The following is a 23,313-nucleotide window of genomic DNA, read 5'->3' on the forward strand; positions in this document are numbered from 1 at the left end:
AAAAACAGACCACTGTGGGAAAAGGAGAGGGAGAAAAAAGAGCTTGAACAAAATTGAAATGTGTCTTGACTCTGGTCAAGTGATGATATTGTCACTTGAATGATCTCAACTAAGTTGTGAAGGTAACAGTCACCGAGGTGAACCTGGAAATATGTGTAGGACAATGAGGGGAGAGGAAGAGTAACATAGGTTGGCTTTGGCTTGAAACAGCTGTTAGCAGTCATACATAATTGAGAAAAATGTCATGCTTTCTGCTTTAGATACATATTTAATTTCATATCAGCTTTGCTTGGATATAATACAGGTTATGAATGTACTTTTTGAAATTCCAAATGAAAATGTAAATCCTAAATAAGTGTATGCACAGCCTATTGGGCTGGTAAATAAATTGCATAGAAACTATTTTTTACTCTGAATTCTTAACCAAATATTTTATGCATCTTTAGGTTCTGCAGTTATGGAGCTCAGTGATGCCAATTTACAGACTTTAACAGAATACCTAAAGAAGACACTAGATCCAGATCCTTCTATACGGCGTCCAGGTAAAATGGTTAAAGAGTGCATTGCGCTTGGTTGAAAAGCATAGTATCTGCTTAGCTCTTCTGTCTGCCTGAACTGCCACTGAAGTTTGTTAGATGTGATCTTTTTCCTACCTTAAACTGTTTTGGGTTAGTTTCTAAAGCAGTTGAGTCTTTGAACGAACCCTCTGATAAAGTGTGTAAATAAAAGCTATCCATAACTCTTCTCCCTGTTTTCCTTCTCTTCCATTTCCCTCTTTTCCTAATTTCATATTCTCTTGTATATCGTCATATGGTTGTCAATGAAAAGAAGCAATGCTGTTTCCAAACATAGATAATGCTAATTAAAAATCCAGGATTTGCCTCTGGGTGTTCATGGCTTTTTAGAAATGGTGAGGATGCAATATTTCCACAGTTTGCTCTGCATTCAAAACTTTTGTTTGTAGTGGAAACACTCTAGCACCACTATTACTTAATATTTGTCAATTTTTGTGGAAATAAAAATGCATTCTATTTACATACTTCTCTTCTTGAGACACACTCGTATGAATATTAGTCTAATTACTAAATGGTGCTTTTTCTATTTCAATGTTGAAGAATGATAGGGCTCTGTGTAAAAGCTAATGCATTTTTTGTTAAACTTAGCATATTCTCTTACAGCGGAGAAGTTTCTCGAATCAGTCGAAGGAAACCAGAATTATCCATTGTTACTCTTAACGCTGCTGGAGAAGTCGCAAGATAATGTCATCAAAGTCTGTGCCTCTGTAACTTTCAAGAATTATATTAAAAGAAACTGGAGAATTGTAGGTATTTTGGTGAATAATTGAGATAAAATGTAATATAAGCTCTCTGATATGCAGTAAATTATTCTTATGTGAACAGTAATCATGGAGAATGTTTGCATACCCATGCTTTGAGAGATGATAGATGGATCATTCAGAAAACAAGTACAGACCTTGACTTATTGATGGGATAGGAATTAACAATATTTGGGTTCTTGAAGCCTGAGAGAAGACGGTAGGATTCTTATTAATTTCACTCCCTTTCTGGATCATAAGAATAGAGCAGGATAATGAAATGGTGAAGGAAGAATATAGCATTTGACATTCACATTTCTGCAAAAAATACAGAAGACAGTAGCACAAGCCTGGTCTAAACACAATGTTGCCTCATTTCAACTAAAGGTGTGATTTTTTTTTTTTAAACCAATTGATATAAACCAATACAACTTTGTATGCAAACACTCTTTAAATCAGTTTAGCTTAGGTCAGGTTGTAACTGACTTATGCTAACCAATATAAAAAGTGTCCACACTTGGGCATTATATTGTTTTGGTTTCTCACTTACAGAGATGTTGTTACTTAAAGTTGTTCTTATTTTGGAGATCCTGGAGCATTCTTTGTTCAAAATATTCAGCTGTAGTGAAATTTAATTTATGGTTAAAACAACTACATTTGGGACCTATCAACCCTGACAATGTGTGGAGATTTTTGTAGGTACACCTGGCAGCCAAATGCTGAATTCCCACTGGAAGTTAATGGGAGTTAAATGCCTGCCATTTGTGTCTCTGAAAATCTTCAATGTATAAATTTTATAATATTGGAAAAAATGCTTTAGGATTAATGCAAACTAGCTGTTAAATCAGAATGTGAATTTCCCATTACAAATGGGATGACTGTATTAGGGATGTAAAATTTTAGGCCTTTGGTGTCTGTCTGATTACAATTTAAATGGACACTGTCATATCACACTTCTTTATATGAAATATTGTATTTGCTGTTGTCATAATTAGTACCCAGCATACAGTTATAGCAAAAGTTGCTAATGGTTTCCTTATTAGTACAAGCACTCAGGATAAAGATGCCATGTAGTAGGTGCATCCAAAAAGTCATGAAGGATGCCATGTGGGTTCAAGCACTCCCTTTGTCTGGCAGTTGAAATGCTGAGATTCCCTGGTGTTGGAGAGCAGCTGTACAAAGTATGTGCCCAGGTTCACCTTTCTAGACCATGTGGTCTTAGTGAACAGCCTTGGGCTGGGAGGTATTCCCCAGATATAAAGCTCATGGGCTGGGGGAGGAAAAAGGCACCGAGTTTATCAAGCACATAGGTCACGTCTGCGCTACAAAATTTTATCGGCACAAGTTCTGCTTGCATAAAGCCACCACAGTTACTCTATCACTTGTGCACATGCACACTTGGCTCCTTATGTGAGCACTTCATGTATGCACCAGGAATGCTTGTTCCGATGAACAATGCGGTGTGTCATGGGTAGGTAATCCCAGTGTGCCCCTCCCCGTCATTCACTGCACTGTGTTTTGGAAAGTTTTGGCATTGCCTGGTAGTGTGTAAGTGAGTTGCACAGGGGTTACTGGGACTGTGGGGTTCAAGTTCTCATCATATGACTTTCTCTACCCCATAATGCCATATCTATCCCATAATTTTCACGCCTGTTTTGAAAATTCTGTGAACCAACGTGGAACTTGTTGCTGTCCACCATCTCTGACACAAGCATGGAGCATGCACAGCTCTGAACTATTGTCATGAGTATTGCAGGCACAGGAGACACAATCTTCTGGTATTTGAAGAGCTGCGGAGAATGTGATCATTTTCTGAAGAGCAGATTGCTGTGGGACATAGTGAGAACTAGTTCAAGATTGTTTGTACATGGAGCAGGTGCAAGTGGTGGAGCACTGGTTCTGGCCCTGGGAAACCAGTGCTGATTAATGGGATCGCATTGTAATGCACGTTTGGAGTGATGAGCACTGGCTGCAGAATGTTCGGATGTGCAAGGCCACTTTCCTGGGTCTGTGTGCCAAGCTTGCCCCAGCCCTCTAGAGCAGTGACACAAGAATGAGAGCTGCAGTGACAGTGGAGAAGTGAGTGGTGATTACACTTGCAATGCCAGATTGCTACCATCATTGCAAAGTCATTTTGGAGTTGGAAAATCCACTTTGGGGACTGTTGTCATGCAAGTGTGCAGGGCCATTAATCATCTCCTGCTATGCAGGATTGTAACTCTTGGCAGCGTGCAGGACATAATGCGTGGATTTGCAGCAATAGGTTTCCTGCACTGCAGTGGAGCAACAGACAGCATGCATGTGTCTATTTTGGCACCAGACCACTTTGCCACAGAGTACGTCATGAGAAGGAGCTATTTTTCAATGGTTATGCAAGCGATGGTGGATCACCAGGGACTTCACTGACCTCAGTGTTGGCTGGTCAGGGAAGGTGCGTGACACTTGCATCTTTAAGAACACAGGACTGTTCAGAAAGCTACAAGCAGGGACTCTTTCCTGATTGGCAGATTACCATTAGGGATGTTGAAATGCCAATACTGATCCTGAGGGACCCAGCCTATTCTTTACTCCCCTGGGTCATGAAGCCATATACTGGCTCAGCAGTTGGAGAATGACAGTTGAATGAATATGCTTTTGGTAGACTGTATGGGTGCTGGCGTTTATTCACACAATTGAATCTCAGTAAGAAAAATATCCCAATTGTCATAGCTGCCTGTTGTGTCCTGTATAATATCTGTGAAGCAAAGGGGGAATAGTACCTGCTGGGGTAGAGGGCAGAGGTGCAGTTGCTGTCCGCTGAGTTTGAACAGCCAGGCGTAAGGGCTATCAGAAGAGCTCAGCATGGAGCTATATAGCTCAAGGAGGAATTGAAAGAGCACATTAACAGCAAGCCACAGTAATGCGTTGTGGTGTACAGTGCTCTACCTGGCCCTATAGTTTGGAGGCTTGTTACAAATTGTGTGGTGCTTGGTGCACATCTGATGATTTCACTTTGTTCACTGAGCCTATGAATTGTCTTACAATGTCCAATAACAACGAAGTGGGTGCTTTCAGTGCCACCAGGCATTCTGCAGCATATGTTGGAACTAATAAAGATGAATTATTTTCCAAACAATACTGTTTTCTTGAGTAAATGAAAACACTTCAAAAAAAAATTTGTGCAAATTAAAACTAAATACATTAAAACCTTAATAGACTTGTGGAACAGAGCTTAAAGAAGGGGAAGGAACATTCATGTCCATTTTAGCTTCACATACAGCAGTCATGGCTCTTAACAGGTCAGTGTATGTGAAGTTGTGGTTGTCTTTAATGTCCCCCAGTGTGAAGCGGTAGGGGTAGGGATGTGGCCACTGATGCCACATGGAATATGGAGTATACTGGAGTTCTCCATGGCCTTCAGAGCGAGGTGAGCCTGGGATTGTTGAATTATTAGGTCCAGAAGAGTCTGCAGCATCTGTGTTTGTTGATAGAGAAGCCCCTTTATGACCCTGGTGCATCTCCCTGTCTGATCTTTCCTTCTCCCTACAGTCTTGCAATATTCATCCTCCAGGTCCTCTGTTCACAGTCTGATGCAGCACTGGCTTGCAGAATCCCACTGAAAATGTTATCCTAAGTCCTCCTCTGGCTCAGGCACTCACCGGTGTGGGAGGGAAACCCCTGATTGCTGCAACTGCAGCAGCTACAAATAAAACACACAGAGGTTCCGTTGTCAGTATAGTCACAATGGAAAACGAAAGTTAAGATTCAGAACTCCCTTCCCTTGTTTAACATTTTAGGGAAACAAGAGGTTGACATTTCTGCTTCAGAGTGATTGTGCACAGCATCGCTCACCGCTTCAGCCATGGTATGCCCTGTCAGGGATGGGGGGAATTGCTCGGTTGCATAAAATGAGTATAGGGCAATGGCACTGAATACTGGCACCATTTTTACACAGGCGTGGGCTTGCCTTTGCTCAACTGCCTGGACTGCAGTGAAGTCTCAAATAGGTCCTGGCTTGTGGCATAGCTGGACACCCTCCCCAGTTGTATGTCCCCTGTTGTCGTCCTCATCCTTGCTGTTCATACCAGGGGCCTGTGATTTGCGTTCCTCAGTGGTATCAATGGGGGAGTGTGGGATGGTGGCGTATCCACCAAGTATGGCATGCAGCTCTTTGTAAAAGTAGCAGGTCTGCAGCTTGGCACTGAATCGACCGTTGGCTTCGTTGGCGTTCTGGTATGCCTGCCGCCGTTTCTTTGCTTTGGTGCTGCTCCCTGTCGTACCCCTTCTGCCTCCCCTGTGCAATCTGCTCATAGATGTCCACATTTCTATGGATGGTCTGTAGCTGTGACTGCACAGTATGCTCTCAGGCTCAGGAAATCCAATCCTGTCTGCTCCTGGCTGGAGCATGTAGCTGATGTGGAGAACTGGTAGTTGTGCTCACCAAGATGGACAATCAGGAAAAGACATTTCAAAAATGTGGAGGGCTTTAAGGTCTCTGTGATGCCTGGGCAGTGGAGTTCACAACCTTGACCAGAATGGTCAGTGTCGGGTATTATGAGACGACTGCTGGAGGACTGTTAGGGTCAACATACCAAAGGGCTAGCCGTGTTAGTCTGGATCTGTAAAAGCAGATCCAGAACAGAACTCCACTGGCCATCACATACAGTCCCCAGCTAAAACCTCTCCAACGTATCATCAGTGATCTACAACCCATCCTGGACAACGATCCCTCACTTTCACAGGCCTTGGGTGGCAGGCCAGTCCTCGCCCACAGACAGCTCGCCAACCTGAAGCATATTCTCACCAGTAATCATACACCGCACCATCGTAACTCTAACTCAGGAACCAATCCATGCAACAAACCTCGATGCCAACTCTGCCCACATATCTACACCAGTGACACCATCACAGGACCTAACCAGATCAGCCACACCATCACCGGTTCATTCACCTGCACGTCCACCAATGTAATATACGCCATCATATGCCAGCAATGCTCCTCTGCTATGTACATCGACCAAACTGGACAGTCCCTACGTAAAAGGATAAATGGACACAAGTCAGATTTTAGGAATGGCAATATACAAAAACCTGTAGGAGAACACTTCAACCTCCCTGGACACACAATAGCAGATTTAAAGGTAGCCATCCTGCAGCAAAAAAACTTCAGGACCAGACTTCAAAGAGAATCTGCTGAGCTTCAATTCATCTGCAAATTTGACACTATCAGCTCAGGATTAACCAAAGACTGTGAATGGCTAGCCAACTACAAAAACAGTTTCTCCTCCCTTGGTGTTCACACCTCAACTGCTAGAAGAGGGCCTCATCCTCCCTGATTGAACTAACCTCGTTATCTCTAGCCTTACCCACTCTTGCTTGCATATTTATACCTGCCCCTGGAAATTTCCACTACATGCATCCGAAGAAGTGGGTATTCACTCACAAAATCTCATGCTCCTATATGTCTGTTAGTCTATAAGATGCCACAGGACTCTCTGCAGGGTCAACATAGGTAATGCAGTGTCTACGTTCACTCTGTGTCAACCTCAGTACATCGACCATGGCTCAGTGCTGCTCAGGGAGGTGCTATTACTATGTCAACATAATGGAGAGCTTATGTCGGAAGGAGACAAAATTGGACACATTCAACTAGGTTGATGCAAAATGGCTGATGTTGACATAACTTTTTAGTGTAGACCAGGCTTTAGACTTGATAGGCCTTGGAGAAGAGAGCTAGAGGCCAAGATGCTTCTGGCTACAGGGCAAAGCTACCTTTCCTGAGGCTGCTGTAAGAGGGAGATGCCTATGCGCTGCTCATTATAAGTCCTGTTCAAGGAAACCGGATTTGTGCATCTTGTAAATAAACAAGCTACATTAAGAGGTTCACTCTCACTTATTTCTGCTCCAAATAGGAAGCTGATCTCGCACGGTCCTGAGTTCTGCTACTGCTCAGCAAGGGGTCAATAACTATAAATCACAGAGAAGGGGGCGGGGGGACATTTCTCTAGTTGTTTTCAGTTTTATTTTGTGTATGTGGCAGTGCTTTGAAATTACTTATTCATTGTTTGAAGTTCGCTGGGTTCCAAGTTAAGTTCAACCACCCAACAGAGAAATACCTTCATTTAATTCCAATTCACCTATGGGTGTCTATTTTGAAGTGGTTGGTCAGCCTCTTCAAACCAGTAATTCTGAAGGAAAAAGTGTAGTCCCTAATTTTATAGAAGCATTTAATTTTCTTGGTTTATCTGCAGAGATTGCCATGATAGTTCCAGCACAGGCAGAGGTATATCATTAAAAATAAAGATGTTGGCAAACACTCAGTTTTCTACACTGGGTTTCCTTATTGTGGTGCAACATGCTCAATTTATGTAAAGAACACTAAAAAAATATGGAGTGTTTTTTTTCCTTTCATTGCACAGAGGAGTAACAGATGTGTCTCATAGTTAACTAATGTTCTACTTTTAGATTGAAGATGAACCAAACAAAATATGTGAAACAGACAGGATAGCTATTAAAGGCAACATAGTACACTTGATGCTTAGCAGTCCAGAACAAATTCAAAAACAGGTAAGATGACAGAATGAAGTGGGGTCTTTTAGATTGCTTCACTGAGACCTTCGGGAGGATGTTGTGCCTACAAGCCCTGATGGGAGATCAGAGTCATGTTCTGGGGTCTCCCAAAGAGTTTAGTGTGTGTGTGTGTGTGTGTGTGTGTGTGTGTGTGTGTGTCTCTATAGTCATTCTCATTCTTTATCTCTCTCTCTTTCTTTCCTCTCCCCCTGCCCAAAGAGAACAAGTGGATAAAATAAATGTTTTTTTCTTTAACTTGTGATCCCTCTCAAACTAACTAGCTTAAAGTGAGTGAGCATCTAGGTATTTGTCATGTCAGTCACTGTCGCTCCTAAGGGAATTCTGTACCAAAAAAATAAAAATTCTGAGCACAGTATTTTAAAATTCTGCATATTTCATTAGTCAGTAAATGTGGAGACTCCAGCATGGCAGTGGGGAGCATAGGCCACTGGCTGCATGGAGGTGGGAGATCACCCTGCCCCTTGGGACACACTCAGTGGTGAGGCTGCACCAGACCCCAACACAATGCAAGGGCCGGGCTTGCCCCAGAAACACCCCAGGGCCCTGCCCCTTCATGCCATATGTACTAAGATAGCAAGTGAGAGGGGGACAGAGTCTTGCATGCCTAGCCCTGGCCCCAATCCAGGTGTGAGGCAAGCAGGGTTAGCCCAGTGGGAATCCAGGTGTGGGGTGAGAGGGTTCTGTGTGGGTGGTTTGAAGGGGGAGATACGGATGCAGAGGCTGTTTGGGGGTTCCTGGTGCCGGGGGAAGGGGACTCTGTGGGGAGGATCCAGATGAAGGTGGTTGGGGCTCAGCAGGTGTGGTCTGGGTGCAGGGGTGGGGGTCCGGTTGCAGGAAGGGTAAGAATCACCGTGGTGGGGGTTTGGATGCAGGAGACTGAGGGGTTTCTGGGGGGGGGTAGGGGGTGTTCTGGGTTGCTCTGGTATGGGGGGTCCAGATGCATGGGGGTTGGATGGACTGGGGAGCAGGGTAGGAGCCACCAGCAGTGGTGCAAAATTCCGCCAGGAGTAACTGTCGTATGTAAGTACTGATCACTATGCTGCTCACAAATGGTATGATAGAATGGTTACATTTCCTTTCCAGTTAAGTGACGCCATTAGCATTATTGGCAGGGAAGACTTCCCTCAGAAATGGCCAGACCTGCTGACCGAAATGGTGAATCGTTTTCAGAGTGGAGATTTCCATGTCATTAATGGAGTCCTTCGCACTGCACACTCCTTATTTAAAAGGTATTAAGGGATTACTGTGTGGATTCCAGAATTTCTACTAAAATGCACAAACCTTTGCTTATTAAATTGAATTTTGTGGTTGTGACTTCTAATTGAAGTTACTGACTTTATAATGATTGGTCGCTTTATTTAAGTGGTTATTGAATTTCATACCTTACATGGACAGTTTTAACTGTAGCATTTAGTTCTTGCATTTGCTTGAATTGACTTGTCTCAAGGTTCAGAGTTCCTTTATAAATAATTAGATTCAAGTTAAATCGGAATGAAGTGCTATTACTATTTTTTTCCCTCCCCCTCCCTTCATTTGCCAGATACCGCCATGAGTTTAAATCAAATGAACTGTGGACAGAAATCAAACTTGTCCTTGATGCCTTTGCACAGCCCTTGACAAATCTCTTTAAGGTACAGGATTATTTCTGAGAGTTGTTTGAGCTTCTTTTAAGGATGATTTAACACTTTAAATTGACTTACTTGTGAATTCTTGTGGAATGCAAGTTACTTAGAAATAGTTGTTTAGAAACGTACTAAATTTTAAACTGAAATCAGGATGCCAGAACTAAAGTCATCAATACTCTGGAATGTGCTCTCAATAAAATTGTAACATTACATGGCATTTGCAATACACCCAATACATTTCTGTTCATGTTTCCTATTAATCCTTTCTTCTTTTCTAGGCCACCATTGAACTTTGCAGTACGCATGCAAATGATGCCAGTGCTTTGAAGGTTCTCTTCTCTTCTCTAATTCAGATTGCAAAATTGTTCTACAGTTTAAATTTTCAGGTGAATCTTAATTTATTGTTCCTAATTATTGAGTCTGCTCTGAAGGAGACAGAGCTGTTATGCTTTAAGCTGTTATGCTTTTTGCTGTAGAATCAATTTAAAAGATCCCCTCTGGAGCATATTATCTGGTCAAGGTAAAAGGTATTAACCTGTGCCTACACGAGGGAATAGGCAGAGGTTGAGATTGACTAACGTGTTTGTTAATTTTAGTCTGTCTTCCTGATCTAGGTAAACTCTAAGTAGCAGATCAGAGAGGCAAAAATACAAGGGTAGCTAGTTACAGGTGAATTGCAAAAGACTCTTAAAAACAAAAACCCTGAATTTGTGACCACTCTGCTTCTTCATAATGCATCAAGGAGCCTGAAAAGCTTTTGTTGCTTATAGTAAGGTAAACAATAGTGAAAACTATCAAAATGTCAATTTTGGCCTTTTCTCGTTTTGTTAGGAGTGTTCAACCTTAATTACAAGAGCCGTAGTGGTGGTAAAGGTTCAATGGACATAGTTTGACACTTGGGAAACAATTTTGCATGTCTAATAAGGCTTGACAGAAAACAGTTGTAAACAGTCTCAAGCAAATCAAATGAGAAGGGATTTTATTAACTTTAAGTTTGATAGCAACATCATTTCACAATTTTTTTTTTTATTGCCATAGAATTGCTAAGGTATAAAACAAGCATATCTGTGTTTAAAAACACGCTAAAAAGCAAACTTTTAGACTCTCTATACAATGCAAAGCACCCATGTGAGTACAGGCCCTTGAAGTTTGATAAACGTCCCCGTAGACTGTTGGAGTCCACTCCTGTTGCCTTCTTTTGGACTGAAGAGTAGGATTGAGCCTGTGCTTTTGTGTTTTTGTGTTTGAGGCTAAGGGGGCAAGAGGCGTGAGAGTGTCTTTAGTTAGGACAAAAAGGGCCGTGAGTTGCCTCTCCCTGACCATCTTTCAGAGGAGAAAAATCTCTCATGGCTCCTAATATCCCCTGAAGTGGCGTCTACAAACAAATACTAGAGATAGAAGCTATAACATGAAGTCTCTGTCAGGGTCTTGCATGATTTCCTATGTCCTTGTCCATCTTCCTTTTTGAGAAAATAAATGAATGAACAGTGGACAGTAACTGTATAAAGCTGCCAAACTAGTATAACCAGGAATGAACTTAAAATGTGCATTTCTTTCATACTTTTTTCCCCTCACAGGATCTTCCTGAGTTTTTTGAAGATCACATGGAAACCTGGATGACAAATTTTCATAGTCTTTTAACTTTAGATAACAAACTTTTACAGACTGATGTAAGTATTCCATAAAATTTGCCTCTGTTCAAATCTGTTTGCAATGGGAAGGAATGACTAAGGACTTGTCTACACTGGCAACGTTAAAGTGCTGCTGTGGCAGCGCTTTAATGTGGCTTTTGTAGTCATGGCACAGCGCTGGGAGAGAGCTATTGATGGACCTATCCTCTGTGAACTTATCTAATTCTTTTTTGAACCCTGTTATAGTTTTGGCCTTCGCAAGATCCCCTGGCAATGAGTTCCACAGGTTGACTGTGTGTTGTGTGAAGAAGTACTTTTTGTTTGTTTGTTTTTAAACCTGCTGCCTATTAATTTCATTGGGTGACCCCCTTGTTGTGTGTTATGTGAAGGGGGTAAATAATACTTCCTTGTTCACTTTCTCCACACCAGACAGGATTTTATAGACCTCTATCATATCCCCCTTTAGTCGCCTCTTTTTCCAAGCTGAACAGTCAGTCTTTTTAATCTCTCCTCATATAGAAACTGCTCCATACCCCAATCGTTTTTGTTGTCTTTCTCTGTATTTTTTCCAATTCTAATATATCTTTTTTGAGATGGGGCAACCAGAACTGCACACAGTATTCAAGGTGTTGGGCATACCATGGATTTATATAGTAACATTTTTATATAGTAACATAGCTTTTTTGTCTAATCTATCTCTTTCCTAATGGTTCTTAACATTGTTAGCTTGTCTGCTGCTGCACATTGCTCAATGACGCCAAGATCTTTCTTGAGTGGTAACAGCTAAATTAGACCCCATCATTTTGTATGTATAATTGAGATTGTTTTCCAATATGAATTACTTCGCATTTATCAAAACTGCATTTTGTTGCCCAGTTTTCTGAAATCTCTCTGTAACTCTTCATAGACCACTTTAGGCTTAACTGTGTTGGGTAATTTTGTATTGTCTGCAAACTTTGCAACCTCACTGTTCACCCTCTTTTTCCAGATCATTTATGAATATATTAAGCAACATTGGTCCCGGTACAGATACTTGAGAGACCTTGTTATTTACTTCTCTCCATTGTGAGAACTGTACAGTTATTCCTATATTTCCTTGTATTTAGAATTGTGAAACACCAATTCAGTAGCATTATAAAATACTTGCCTCTTTTTTTTTTTTTTTTTTTTTTGATAGCTGACTGTTCACTAGTGTTGAAATTTGCATGTTTGAGTTTTTAGTTTTGTTTTATATGAGGATGAAGAGGAAGCTGGATTATTGGAGCTATTGAAATCCCAAATTTGTGATAATGCTGCTTTGTATGCGCAAAAATATGACGAAGAATTCCAGCCTTACCTGCCTCGTTTTGTCACAGCGATCTGGAATTTGTTGGTCACGACAGGCCAGGAAGTTAAATATGACTTGGTAAGTTGTTATATATTTCCATCCAGTTTTAGAATAAACAGTTCAGTTGTGCTAAAAATGGTCCGTTTTATGTTCTAGTTGGTAAGCAATGCAATCCAGTTTCTGGCCTCAGTTTGTGAGAGACCACATTATAAACATCTGTTTGAAGATCAGAATACCCTGACAAGCATCTGTGAAAAAGTTATTGTTCCCAACATGGAATTTAGAGGTAACTAATTTTTTTTTAAGGCATGTTAGTAGCAGTTATGACCAGTAAAGGATAACTTTGGGTATAGTGGTGGTTTTGTTACCTGCATAGTAATGTAAGGGCTGCATGATTGGACCCTATGCACCCTTGCACAAGAGTCAAACCAAGTCTCTCTAATAGTATGCTCATCTGTTGAGTTGCTGTGGAAATGATCATGTAGGAAAATCTCAATTTGGGAAGGAATGATGGAAGTCCTTTCTCTTGTAACTTCAAGTTGAGCTATTACTTTGAATTTTTAAAGTTATTAGAGCAAACACCAGAATAATTCAGGCTGTGTAACGAGGTGGGGCAAGGAGAATTTACCCCATCAAGCTTTAGTGGTTCATCTGTCTGGCTCATCGGAATCATTTTGATCCTGGGGCTAGCAAGACTTAACTTGTAACGAAAATTTATTGCAGCAATTGGAAGCTTCTCTTCTTTCTAGTGCATGAGTTTGAAAGCCTCTTGGTGCAAATACACTTAAAATATATTGATTGTGCCCCATCTTTTCTACATCCAATGTATAACAGCTCATGAACATGAAAGAAAAAGAGTTACATTTGTCAGTTAAAGCTCATTGTGTCACTGGTTATGCATCAAGCCCAATATGCTATGTAGTAGCTGGCAAGATCTCTTAATCCCATTAATATCACAGAACACTGTTAAACCATAGTTGTTGACACAAATTATCTCAATTCTTTGCCAAGAACCAAACAAACGAATTAATTAGTGTATCTCATAAATGGTTATTTTCTCTGCAGCTGCTGATGAAGAAGCTTTTGAAGATAATTCTGAAGAATATATAAGAAGGGATTTGGAAGGATCTGGTAATGCACAGATATAGTGGGAATATTTTACATTTTTAAACATAATGCCAAAGAACTGAAGTAGTTTACTGAAGTTTATATATCTTTATTTTTACACTTGGAAGGTCCCTTCCAAAATCAGTTCTAAAGAGACTTTATCCAAATCTTGAGAAAGTTGACTGCCATGCAAAAGAATAATTGTTCCATTTTTTCTTAAACTATAATAGGAAAGAGAGTGGCTAAAAGTCAATGTGTTGCAATTGAAAGACATAGCAGAGTTTTAAATACTACAACTCTGACCTGGAATTAGGCACACTTCAGATGTACAACAATAATAATTAGTACCTAGTTCTTATGTAGTGCTTTTCATCCATTGATCTCAAAATGCTTTACAAATGAGGTCAATATCATTATCCTCACTTTACAGAGAGGGAACTGGCATTGAGGTGAAGTGTCTTGCCCAGGGTCACCTTACAGGTCCATGGCAGAGCCAGAAATAGAGCCTGGGTCTTCTGAGCGCTTATCTACTAGGCAACACTGCCTCCACTATTGGCATTTATTCATGATGATCCTGAAGTTCTGTGATCTAATATGCAGTGGTGGTGTAGCCATGTTGGTCCCAGGACTGTAGAGAGACTTCTTGTGAACTAGTATACCGCTCTTATCGAATTTAGGCAACTGGTTACATTTTATATGAATTTTGAGGCTACTTGGGATACTAGGAAGACAGCCTGATGCATCTGAATCTGGTTCTGATTTCCCTTACCTCAGTTATATTATGTTGGAAACCAGTTGGGCAAATAATCTGCAAACAGTTATGGAAAGTAGGTTGTTACTTGTGTTGTCCAGTTGGAAACCTTAAATTTTTAATCCGTTTTTTTAAAAGCTCATTCCATATCTCGAGTTTGTCTAGAATAAGCTCCAGTGTGTATATGTCCTCTTTGGAAACAAAAAGAAAATTTTACAAAATTGTCATGCAAATTTATTAGCCCAGGCACTTTATTGTGAGAGTAAAGAGAAAATTATGATGAAGAAGAAAACTCCTTGCATACCTGTCAAAAAAAAAATTTTCATTGAGCATTAAATATGGAGTGCATGCTATCAGCAGTGTTACATATCTTTGCCTGTATCCTAGAATATTGTTTTTAACACTCTGTTAATCTACTGCTTAAATTTTCTGCATGGATTTAAACTTATCCATTCTATGTTCATCCCAGTAAATAAAATATTTGACTTAATACTGTACATGGCAATAGTTGTTGGTAGTCAGTATAAACTATACTAGGTATGTAGGTGACCTAGATCCATTCATTCTTTCATATCCAAATAATCTTTTTATTCTTTTTTATACAGATATCGATACCAGACGCAGAGCAGCCTGTGATCTAGTACGAGGCTTATGCAAGTTTTTTGAAGGACCTGTAACAGGGATCTTCTCTGGCTATGTTAATTCCATGCTGCAAGAATATGCAAAGAATCCATCTGTCAACTGGAAGCATAAAGATGCAGCTATTTACCTTGTAACATCTTTGGCATCCAAAGCTCAGACACAGAAGGTACTTTTACATGCCTTTTATTTTAAACCATAATGTATCCATACACACATCAAAGAGTTAAAGGCCACTGGATTGTCTGACCCCCTACATATCACAGACCGCTACCATCACCCAGCACTTGCACATTGGTCTAATTTTGGTTCTTGAGTTTAAAGTATTACAGCCCACAGGAGACTAAATTATGTACCACAGGTTGATTGAGTTTGTTACATGGTATATACTGGCAATAAATTAATTAAAGGGAAGGGCATTATGCTGATGATCAAAACTTGGCCCACTGTATATGAATTAGAATGACCTTATGAGAGACTAATACAATTGTCTGCAATCAAGCATCGTGAAAAATGTTATGCACGCTTCTTTCTTGCTGTTCTGCCAAAGAACCCGAATTCTGCTCTATAGCTCTCTTGCTTTCCAGTTGTGAGCATCTGAATAGCAGTACTCAATTATGATACATTAGATGGTTGTGATATAGATAAGGATTACGAAACTGCCATGAAACACATCTCCACTTGATGTAAGAGGAACTTGATTTCACCTCTATATAGGGGTTATAGGATTAGCAAGTGTCAAAAGTACTTTCTCAGTTCAGGTGCTATTTTATGTTGAGCTTTTAACATTGCAGCTAGAAATGATGCCAAAACAAATGTGTGCAAAATAATTGGAGAGGATGTTCTGAATGAGAATACCTATGTAGCACCTAGACTGTGGTGATTGAGCACTTTATAAATAACTAGATAAATTTGGGTGCCTTCTGTAAAACCACTTGGAAATAAGTTAGAAAAATAGATGAATGTTGATGTCTATAAAGATTTTTCTGATTTTTCTTTTTTCTAGCATGGAATAACGCAAGCCAATGAATTTGTAAATCTGACAGAATTCTTTGTGAATCATATTCAACCCGATTTAAAGTCTGCTAATGGTAAGCTCAGGGTTACGTATGCCATAACGCTCCTTTTGTAGCATACCTAAACCTCTTTGGTGGCCGTTAACTTTTATTGATGATTTTTCAGATGCACAAAACTTTTAAGAGTAACAATACTGATGGCTTGCCTGCAGCGTATACCCACCCATTTTTGAGTAAGGTAGCAAAGTCAAAAATGTGATTATAGGAGACTGAATGTTTTGTATTCTGCTGCAGCCGTTTATTCTGTGGGAGTATTTGGTGGGGCTGAGGATGGGAGGTTTTTCATATTCCCATTTGATCCATGATAGATGGCTGTCTTCAGCCTAGAAATACAGTTAACTATTCATGTACAAACTACCTCAGATTTTTTTTTTTTTTTTTGGAAGTACTTCTTTAAACTGGGTCACGAGGTTACCTTGATCAGTTTCATGGCTTACCATCACTGTGGTCCATTCACGCATCCGGGCAGAGTTCCTCTGGGCGGCGTCCGCTGGCTCCCTTGACGCCTTCAAGGAGCAGTGGGCGCTGTCTGGGGTTCTCTGCTCGGTGTCCCAGTCAGGTTCTGTTTGTTTAACCCTTTGACCTCACTCCCGTCCCTGTTATCTCATTAGTTGTCCTCCGGAATTATTTGGTTTCCAGGCCCTGTGGATCCTCCCCTTAGGCTGGGGGGAGGGTCCTTTAGCAGTCGGCAGGCTCCGCCCACCCACTTCCTGGTTCCCAATAGGATCAGTGTGGTGGCTGGTGCCATTTCATATTGTTGTAGGTCAGGACTATGAATAACTGATCAGACCAACTCAAAATCCAGAGTTTAACATATCTGATCGTAAAATTATAAAAAGCAAAAAAGAAGCAAATGTGGAGAGAGCATTACGTTCTTACAACTGCTACATGCTGTGTAAGTTCTCCTACAACAAAGTCCACGTTATAAAATTTTGAAAATGTATTGTACAGATAACACATGAAGAATTCTTTGAGCTGCTGTCAACTCTGTATGTAATTTTATTTAAATAATAATCTCCATATACAATAATGCCCAAAAGCTCACTAAACATACCATTCATTTGTAGTGAATGAATTTCCTGTGCTTAAAGCTGATGGCATCAAGTATATCATGATTTTCAGGAACCAAGTAAGTTGCTTTCTTAATCCTCCATTACTAGTGTCATTTAGCTTGCAGTCATTTTATACTTACTAAGCCTAACAAACTAATTTCTACACAACATATAATAAATTACTTCAACAGATATTCAGTAACCTTATGTTCCATGATAAATTAAGTCTGAAGATGAATATTAGTGGTATAAAAAGCTTGTTAATGTTCAGTTACTGTTAGAATAGGGAACATTTAGGATTTCTTTTCCACTATTAAGCTTCCATGTGCACAGAGAAATGAAGTGACTTTTAGCTAGGGCTTGCCCAGTTGCCTTTGTCATGACATCTGTTGTTACAGGAAGTACAATAATGTTTCCCCTCTCTCTGACTTTTGAAATGTAGCAAGAGAAGACATTAGGTATTTCAGTTGTATACTCTATTTTTGCTAAGCTTTTCAAATCACAGGTATGTATTATTTCAGAAGACAAAAGGGCCTGATTCCACACCATTGTAATCAATCTTTTTTTTAAAAAAATTAACTGTAATGGGAGCAGGATTGGGCCCCAAAATAAAATCAGACAGCCTGATTCTGCTACCTTAGTCATGGTGAGTAGTACCTTATTCCCCAAGCATTCCTGATCAAATTGATACCACAGGGGATATCAGAGAGCTATTTTTCATCTAATAATGGGGGAGAAAAGTATTTTAGGTATATCAAATGCTGGTAGAGAAGTCTATAAAAATGATCATCATACAGACATTTAAGAGGAGAAAAAATACTGAGATCTTAATTTAGAGATTCTTTGCATAATAAAATGCGGAAGAAATATTTAAAAAATCATATTATATTGATAAGGAGCAATACATAGGTGATGACAGAAAAAAGGTTATGGATATCAGGTGGTCAGGGTGTGATATTAACTGCTGGAGAAGCCTGCCAGAGATTCTTTCTGATCTCCTGCAGAACTTGCGTTGTCTCAATGAAACAGATTCTAAGGTGAATGTTTTCTCAAAATACAGGTGTCTGATTTTACAATGTCAATTTTAATATTATATAAATATTGTCACTATTATTTTTGTAGGTACCTAAAGAACAACTTTTGGTGTCTATCCCTCTCTTAATCAATCATCTGCAAGCAGAAAGTATTGTGGTTCATACTTATGCAGCCCATGCTCTTGAGAGATTGTTTACCATGAGAGGAACTAACAATGCTACACTGTAAGTTTTCAGTTAGAAGTAATTTTATCTCTGGGATTTTATCATCATTTTAGGGGATTTTTTTTCTCTTCATATCAGAGTATCCTAAGTTGCTCAGAAATTGTATTTTGAATAAAACATTGAAGTGTTGCAAAACTGTGTTTTTCATCTACAGCATTACAGCTCCAGAAATGGCACCATTTGTAGAAGTGCTACTGACAAACCTTTTTAAAGCCCTGACATTTCCTGGCTCATCTGAAAATGAGTATATTATGAAAGGTAAGAAATTCCATACTGTGCACTGAGAAACTGACTTAACGTGAGGTAAGAAGCTACTCTAGCTATGGGCCTCTGAAAGTCTGATTTGAAACGCCTGTTTTATGCAGCTTTTTTAAAAAGGTGGATACACACACTAAATGCAGGTGCTTATTAGTCAAGTTAACATAGCTAATTTTGCCATGGCCCAAATGTGGAACCCAGGAAATATAGTATCTATAGCAGGCTTGTATGTGACAAAAACGTAGCAAGGCCTCAGAGGAGGGATGTGGCAGCTAAGACAACGGGCCCTGATCTTAGCTGGGGCCTCTAGGCTCTACTATAATACAAGATCAAAGGATTTATACGTATAACTGGCAAGCCGGCGCATCTTCATGGATGTAAAATTCTCTATCTCAATTTATTTACAGCTGTCATGAGAAGTTTTTCTCTGCTACAGGAAGCTATAATCCCATACATCCCTTCTCTCATCGCTCAGCTTACGCAGAAACTGCTGGCTGTCAGTAAGGTAAACAGAAAGCTATCTGAGCACAATGTTCACTTCGCTATTAGCTGCTTCTGCTACTTTTTTAAGGCAGAAATCTGTTTTGTTTTTCTTAAAAATGATTTTTTTTTTTGTTAAAATACTGGTTGTTGCACAACAAATTGCCAATTAAAATAATAATAAGCAGCTTTTTTACATTTGGTAGGAACTCATTCTTCATACCTAACAGTGAAATAGTATCCTCTTTTGTAGACACAGGTTCCTGCAAAGTTTCCCCTCTTTCATTTGAAATACAAACTTTATAAAAAACTTAAGTGTATTTATAATATAACAATTATTTTAGTACAAGCTTTTGTGTATACACAAACGGCCAATATATAAATCTGGATTTGTCATGGATAGTCACATGCATCTTAAAACTGTCTGTTTTTCCTTTGTATTGGGGACTTCTCAGGCAGTTGTTTAAACCAGTGAAATATGGAGGCTGTAAATGTTATTTATAAAGGAAGAAATTAACTCTTGATATGTTTAAATCTCTTGATCACTAACAGATTTTTTCAGTTCAAGTTGGACTGCTATACTTTATGTAGACAATCCTGTGAAGACTACAGACCACCTTCAACTGCTAACCAAATAAACTTTTTTTTTTAAAGCCTACATTTTGCTGTAGGGAATAAAGGCCATTCTGTATAGATAAAGAATTGAATGAACATTGTTACGTAACTGCAAAATATATTTTTTATTTTTTTCAGGAGATGTTTTCCCATGCTGTTTCTTTTTTTATATTTGTTTGGTTTGTCTAGTTATGAAAACCGTATTTGTATATTTCCAAAAGGGATAAGAACTTAGACAACGAATATTAGTGGATCTTGCTGCTTTATCCCATGGTGTCAGTGGAATTATTGTTAGAAAAATATAGTGTAATGCACTTATTCTTTGACTAAAATTAGATTAAGAAGCTGTAGATTTCTATTTAAATATGTTACATTGTGTTAAATAACTGACTTGGCTCAAAGTCTGAGTTGATTGTTTATTCATAACTTGTTTTTAGAACCCAAGCAAACCTCACTTTAACCATTACATGTTTGAATCAATATGCTTGTCGATAAGGATAACTTGCAAAGCAAACCCTGCTGCTGTTGGAAGCTTCGAAGAGGCTTTGTTTATGGTGTTTACTGAGATACTACAGAATGATGTGCAAGGTAACTAAAAGCAATAAGTAGTCTGTGTTCCCATCCTATGTTGTAGTGTATGTGCAATGACTTACTACACATATCTGTTAATGCAGTAATTCTGAGTTACATATTATATCTACAGTTCCAAAGAGCTTTATTTATAAAATACAGTATCCCAACATCTCCTTGGTCATACAGGACATGCCAACTGAAAATTTAACCAATTTAAAAAAAAAACAAAAAAACAGTTAACTTACAACTAGGGCTGTCAATTAATTGCAGTTAACTCACGTGATTAACTAAAAAAAATTAATCGCAGTTTTAATCACACAGTTAAAAAAAAAACTGAAATTTATTAAATATTTTAGATGTTGTTCTACATTTTCATATATATTGTATTCTGTGTTGTAATTGAAATCAAAGTGAATATTATTTTGGATTACAAATATTTGCACTAAAATTATAAAAGAAATTGTGTTTTTCAATTCACCTCATACAAGTACTGTAGTGCAATCTTTGTCATGAAAGTGAAAACTTACAAAGGTAGATTTTTTTTTAACATAACTGCACTCAAACAACGTAAAACTTCAGAGCCTACAAGTCCACTCAGTCCTACTTCTTGCTCAGCCAATTGCTAAAACAAACATTTATTTTAATTTACAGGAGATAATGCTGCCCTTGTCTTATTTAAAATGTCACCAGAAAGTGAGAACAGGCATTTGCATGGCACTTTTGTAGCCGGCATTGCAAGGTATTTATGTACCAGATATGCTAAATATTTGTATGCCCTTTCATCTTTCGGCCACCATTCCAGAGGACATGCTTCCATGCTGATGACGCTCGTTAAAAAGAAATGCGTTAAATAAATTTGTGCATGATCTCCTTGGGGGAGAATTGTATGTCTCCTGCTGTTTTACCCGCATTCTGACATATATTTCATGTTATAGCAGTCTCGGATGATGCCCCAGCACACACTGTTAATTTTAAGAACACTTTCACTGCAGATTTGACAAAACTCAAAGAAGGTACCAATGTGAGATTTCTAAAGATAGCTACAGCACTCGACCCAAGGTTTAAGAATCTTAAGTGCCTTCCAAAATCTGAGAGCATCGAGGTTTGGAGCATACTTATGGAAGCCTTAAAAGAGCAACATTCCAATGCAGAAATTGCGGAACCCAAACCACCAAAAAAGAAAATCAACCTTCTGCTGGTGACATCTGACTCAGATAATGAAAATGAACTTTGGATTGTTAACAAGTAGAATCCGTCATTAGCATGTCCCCTGGAATGATGGTTGAAGCATGAAGGGACATATGAATCTTTAGTGGATCTGGCACGTAAATATCTTGTGACGCCGGCTACAACAGTGCCATGAGAATGCCTGTTCTCACTTTCAGGTGACGTTGTAAATAAGAAGCAGGCAGCATTATCTCCCTAAAATGTAAACAAACTTGTTTGTCTGAGTGGCTGAACAAGAAGTGGGACTGAGTGGACTTGCAGGCTCTAAAATTTTACATTGTTTTGTTTTATTTTTGAATGCAGTATTTTTGTACATAATTCTACATTTGTAAGTTCAACTTTCATAATAGAGATTGCATTACAATACTTGTATTAGGTGAATTGAAAAATACTATTTCTTTTGTTTTTTTTAGAGTGCAAATACTTGTAATCAAAAATAAATATAAAGTGAGCACTGTACACTTGGTATTCTGTGTTGTAGTTGAAATCCAATATATTTGAAAATGTAGAAAACATCCAAAAATATTTAAATAAATGGTATTCTATTGTTTAAGTGCGATTAATCATGATTAATATTTTTAATGGCACGATTAATCGCGATTAATTTTTTTAATTGTTTGACAGCCTACTTACTACTCTTACCCCCGAATCATCCTGTCAGTTTTTGCAGCTTTCTAACATCTACATAGTCTTGAAGTTTTTCTCCTCTCTGTGAAAGATTGATAAATGGAGAAAATTTGAATTTGACTATACACAAAGTGCTTGCAAATGTATACAATAAGTAAATGTAGGGGCAGAAAAGCTTTTTTTCCTAGGTTTCATTACAGGGATCTTAGGTGTTACTTGTAACAATAGTAGGTTTAAAAATAATTTAGACAGAAATATGTTTGTATGAATTGATAGTGACCCTTTCAACTGTGTGTAAATGTCATTTTCTACTCCCTCGTAACAGAGTTTATTCCATACGTGTTTCAAGTGATGTCTCTGCTATTGGAAATACATAAAAATGACATCCCGTCATCCTACATGGCATTGTTTCCTCATCTCCTCCAGCCAGTACTGTGGGAAAGGACAGGAAACATTCCTCCTTTGGTGAGACTCCTCCAGGCATACTTAGAGAAGGGTGCCAATACAATAGCAAGTGCTGCAGCTGACAAAATTGTAAGTTGGGTTAATTTGACTGCAACATGCCTATCACTGCATTTTTTTTAATTCAGACAAATGAGATACTGACACACTTTCCAAAGCTTAACAAATTTAGTAGGTAGCAAGATTAATGCAGAGTTTTTACTCCCTTTGTAAACTCAAACTTCTCATATAGTAAACTGAAGAATAATGTACACAACACAAAATATACACTGCACATCCTCTTCATTCCATTTTTCTTTATTGATGGCAACCACTCCGTCACACAGCTAACCATTGTCGATGCAGAATTCTTGTGCCCAGTCCCTGCTGCTCTTGGCATGCAAATAGATTTCCCCACTTCTGCTAGTGAGATGGGAGAAGCTGGTGCCTCTCAGTAGAGCTCTGGAACAGGAAAGGACAAAGATTTCTCCCAGAAAGAGCATTGGAATGGCGAGGAACAAATATGCCCCCCATGCTTCTCGCTGCAACTTCCAGCAGCAGATTTGTTCTGCGTGTCCTGACCCTCCGTCACCACCCAGCTTCACAGAGTCAGGCCTGAGCAGATAATGCCAGGCAGCCATGTTGTGAATTAGCTTTGTCTTTCAAGTAGTTTTCAAAGTTAGCTCTAACTCTTGAACACTTGGTTCCATCAATATCCTTTTGCTAAATCTTTTTGTCCC

General features: G+C 39.1%; 1 protein-coding gene across 2 annotated transcripts in view; it reads left to right on the top strand.

Moving 5' to 3' along the window:
* CSE1L (chromosome segregation 1 like) overlaps positions 1-23,313 on the top strand; it is a 33,431-nt gene that overhangs the window by 4,118 nt on the left and 6,000 nt on the right. For both annotated transcript variants that reach the window (XM_005304604.4, XM_005304605.5), the window contains exons 2-19: positions 447-542; positions 1,179-1,321; positions 7,760-7,861; positions 8,969-9,114; positions 9,426-9,516; positions 9,789-9,896; positions 11,088-11,180; positions 12,379-12,546; positions 12,625-12,754; positions 13,534-13,599; positions 14,932-15,134; positions 15,972-16,056; positions 17,109-17,170; positions 18,216-18,352; positions 18,507-18,610; positions 19,018-19,115; positions 20,143-20,293; positions 22,458-22,666. In XM_005304604.4, the coding sequence (XP_005304661.1) occupies positions 458-542; positions 1,179-1,321; positions 7,760-7,861; positions 8,969-9,114; positions 9,426-9,516; positions 9,789-9,896; positions 11,088-11,180; positions 12,379-12,546; positions 12,625-12,754; positions 13,534-13,599; positions 14,932-15,134; positions 15,972-16,056; positions 17,109-17,170; positions 18,216-18,352; positions 18,507-18,610; positions 19,018-19,115; positions 20,143-20,293; positions 22,458-22,666 (2,181 nt within the window). In that variant the 5' untranslated portion in view covers positions 447-457. The remainder of the gene's footprint in view (positions 1-446; positions 543-1,178; positions 1,322-7,759; positions 7,862-8,968; positions 9,115-9,425; positions 9,517-9,788; positions 9,897-11,087; positions 11,181-12,378; positions 12,547-12,624; positions 12,755-13,533; positions 13,600-14,931; positions 15,135-15,971; positions 16,057-17,108; positions 17,171-18,215; positions 18,353-18,506; positions 18,611-19,017; positions 19,116-20,142; positions 20,294-22,457; positions 22,667-23,313) is intronic.

Source organism: Chrysemys picta, chromosome 13 (assembly GCF_011386835.1).
Source record: "Chrysemys picta bellii isolate R12L10 chromosome 13, ASM1138683v2, whole genome shotgun sequence".
Classification (NCBI taxonomy): domain Eukaryota; kingdom Metazoa; phylum Chordata; order Testudines; family Emydidae; genus Chrysemys; species Chrysemys picta.